Below are 437 nucleotides of genomic sequence, written 5' to 3' on the forward strand. Positions count from 1 at the left end.
TAACACCTCTGTGGCCAGTAGTTTAGTCAATCATACCTGTGTCGAAATGGAAGCTAAATATAATCGCTGGCTACTTTATAGTGCTCAGGCGCCAATAACTATACTTATCTATCATTTATATTCCTGTTTATAGATAGATAGTTTTGTTATTTCTGTTACAATGTAAGGCTGTGGTGTATAATATTCATGTTATGTCCACAGGGGGCGTCTATCATACGAATGATGCGGTTCTTCCTGGGAGAGGACACCTTTAAGCGTGGACTGACGGTAAGATCCTAACTAGCTTGTAACGATGTACAAGACCTCCCCACTATAGCTTGTAACGATGTACACGACCTCCTCACTAGCTTGTAACGGTGTACACGACCCCCTTACTAGCTTAGTACTGTATCTGTACACGACCTCCTCACTAGCTTGGTACTGTGTACACGACCTCC

The 437-nt window shown here is 42.8% G+C and overlaps 1 protein-coding gene across 1 annotated transcript in view; it reads left to right on the forward strand.

Moving 5' to 3' along the window:
* Window positions 1-267, forward strand: part of LOC110448708 (aminopeptidase N-like) — a gene marked incomplete at both ends in the record, with an annotated part of 37285 nt that extends 37018 nt beyond the window's left edge. Inside the window, one exon of the mRNA XM_021495094.1 lies at window positions 202-267. Within this exon, the coding sequence (XP_021350769.1) occupies window positions 202-267 (66 nt within the window). The remainder of the gene's footprint in view (window positions 1-201) is intronic.
* Window positions 268-437: the final 170 nt, after the last annotated feature.

The sequence above is a fragment of the Mizuhopecten yessoensis genome, unplaced genomic scaffold (assembly GCF_002113885.1).
Source record: "Mizuhopecten yessoensis strain PY_sf001 unplaced genomic scaffold, ASM211388v2 scaffold4167, whole genome shotgun sequence".
In the NCBI taxonomy this organism is placed as follows: Eukaryota; Metazoa; Mollusca; class Bivalvia; order Pectinida; family Pectinidae; genus Mizuhopecten; species Mizuhopecten yessoensis.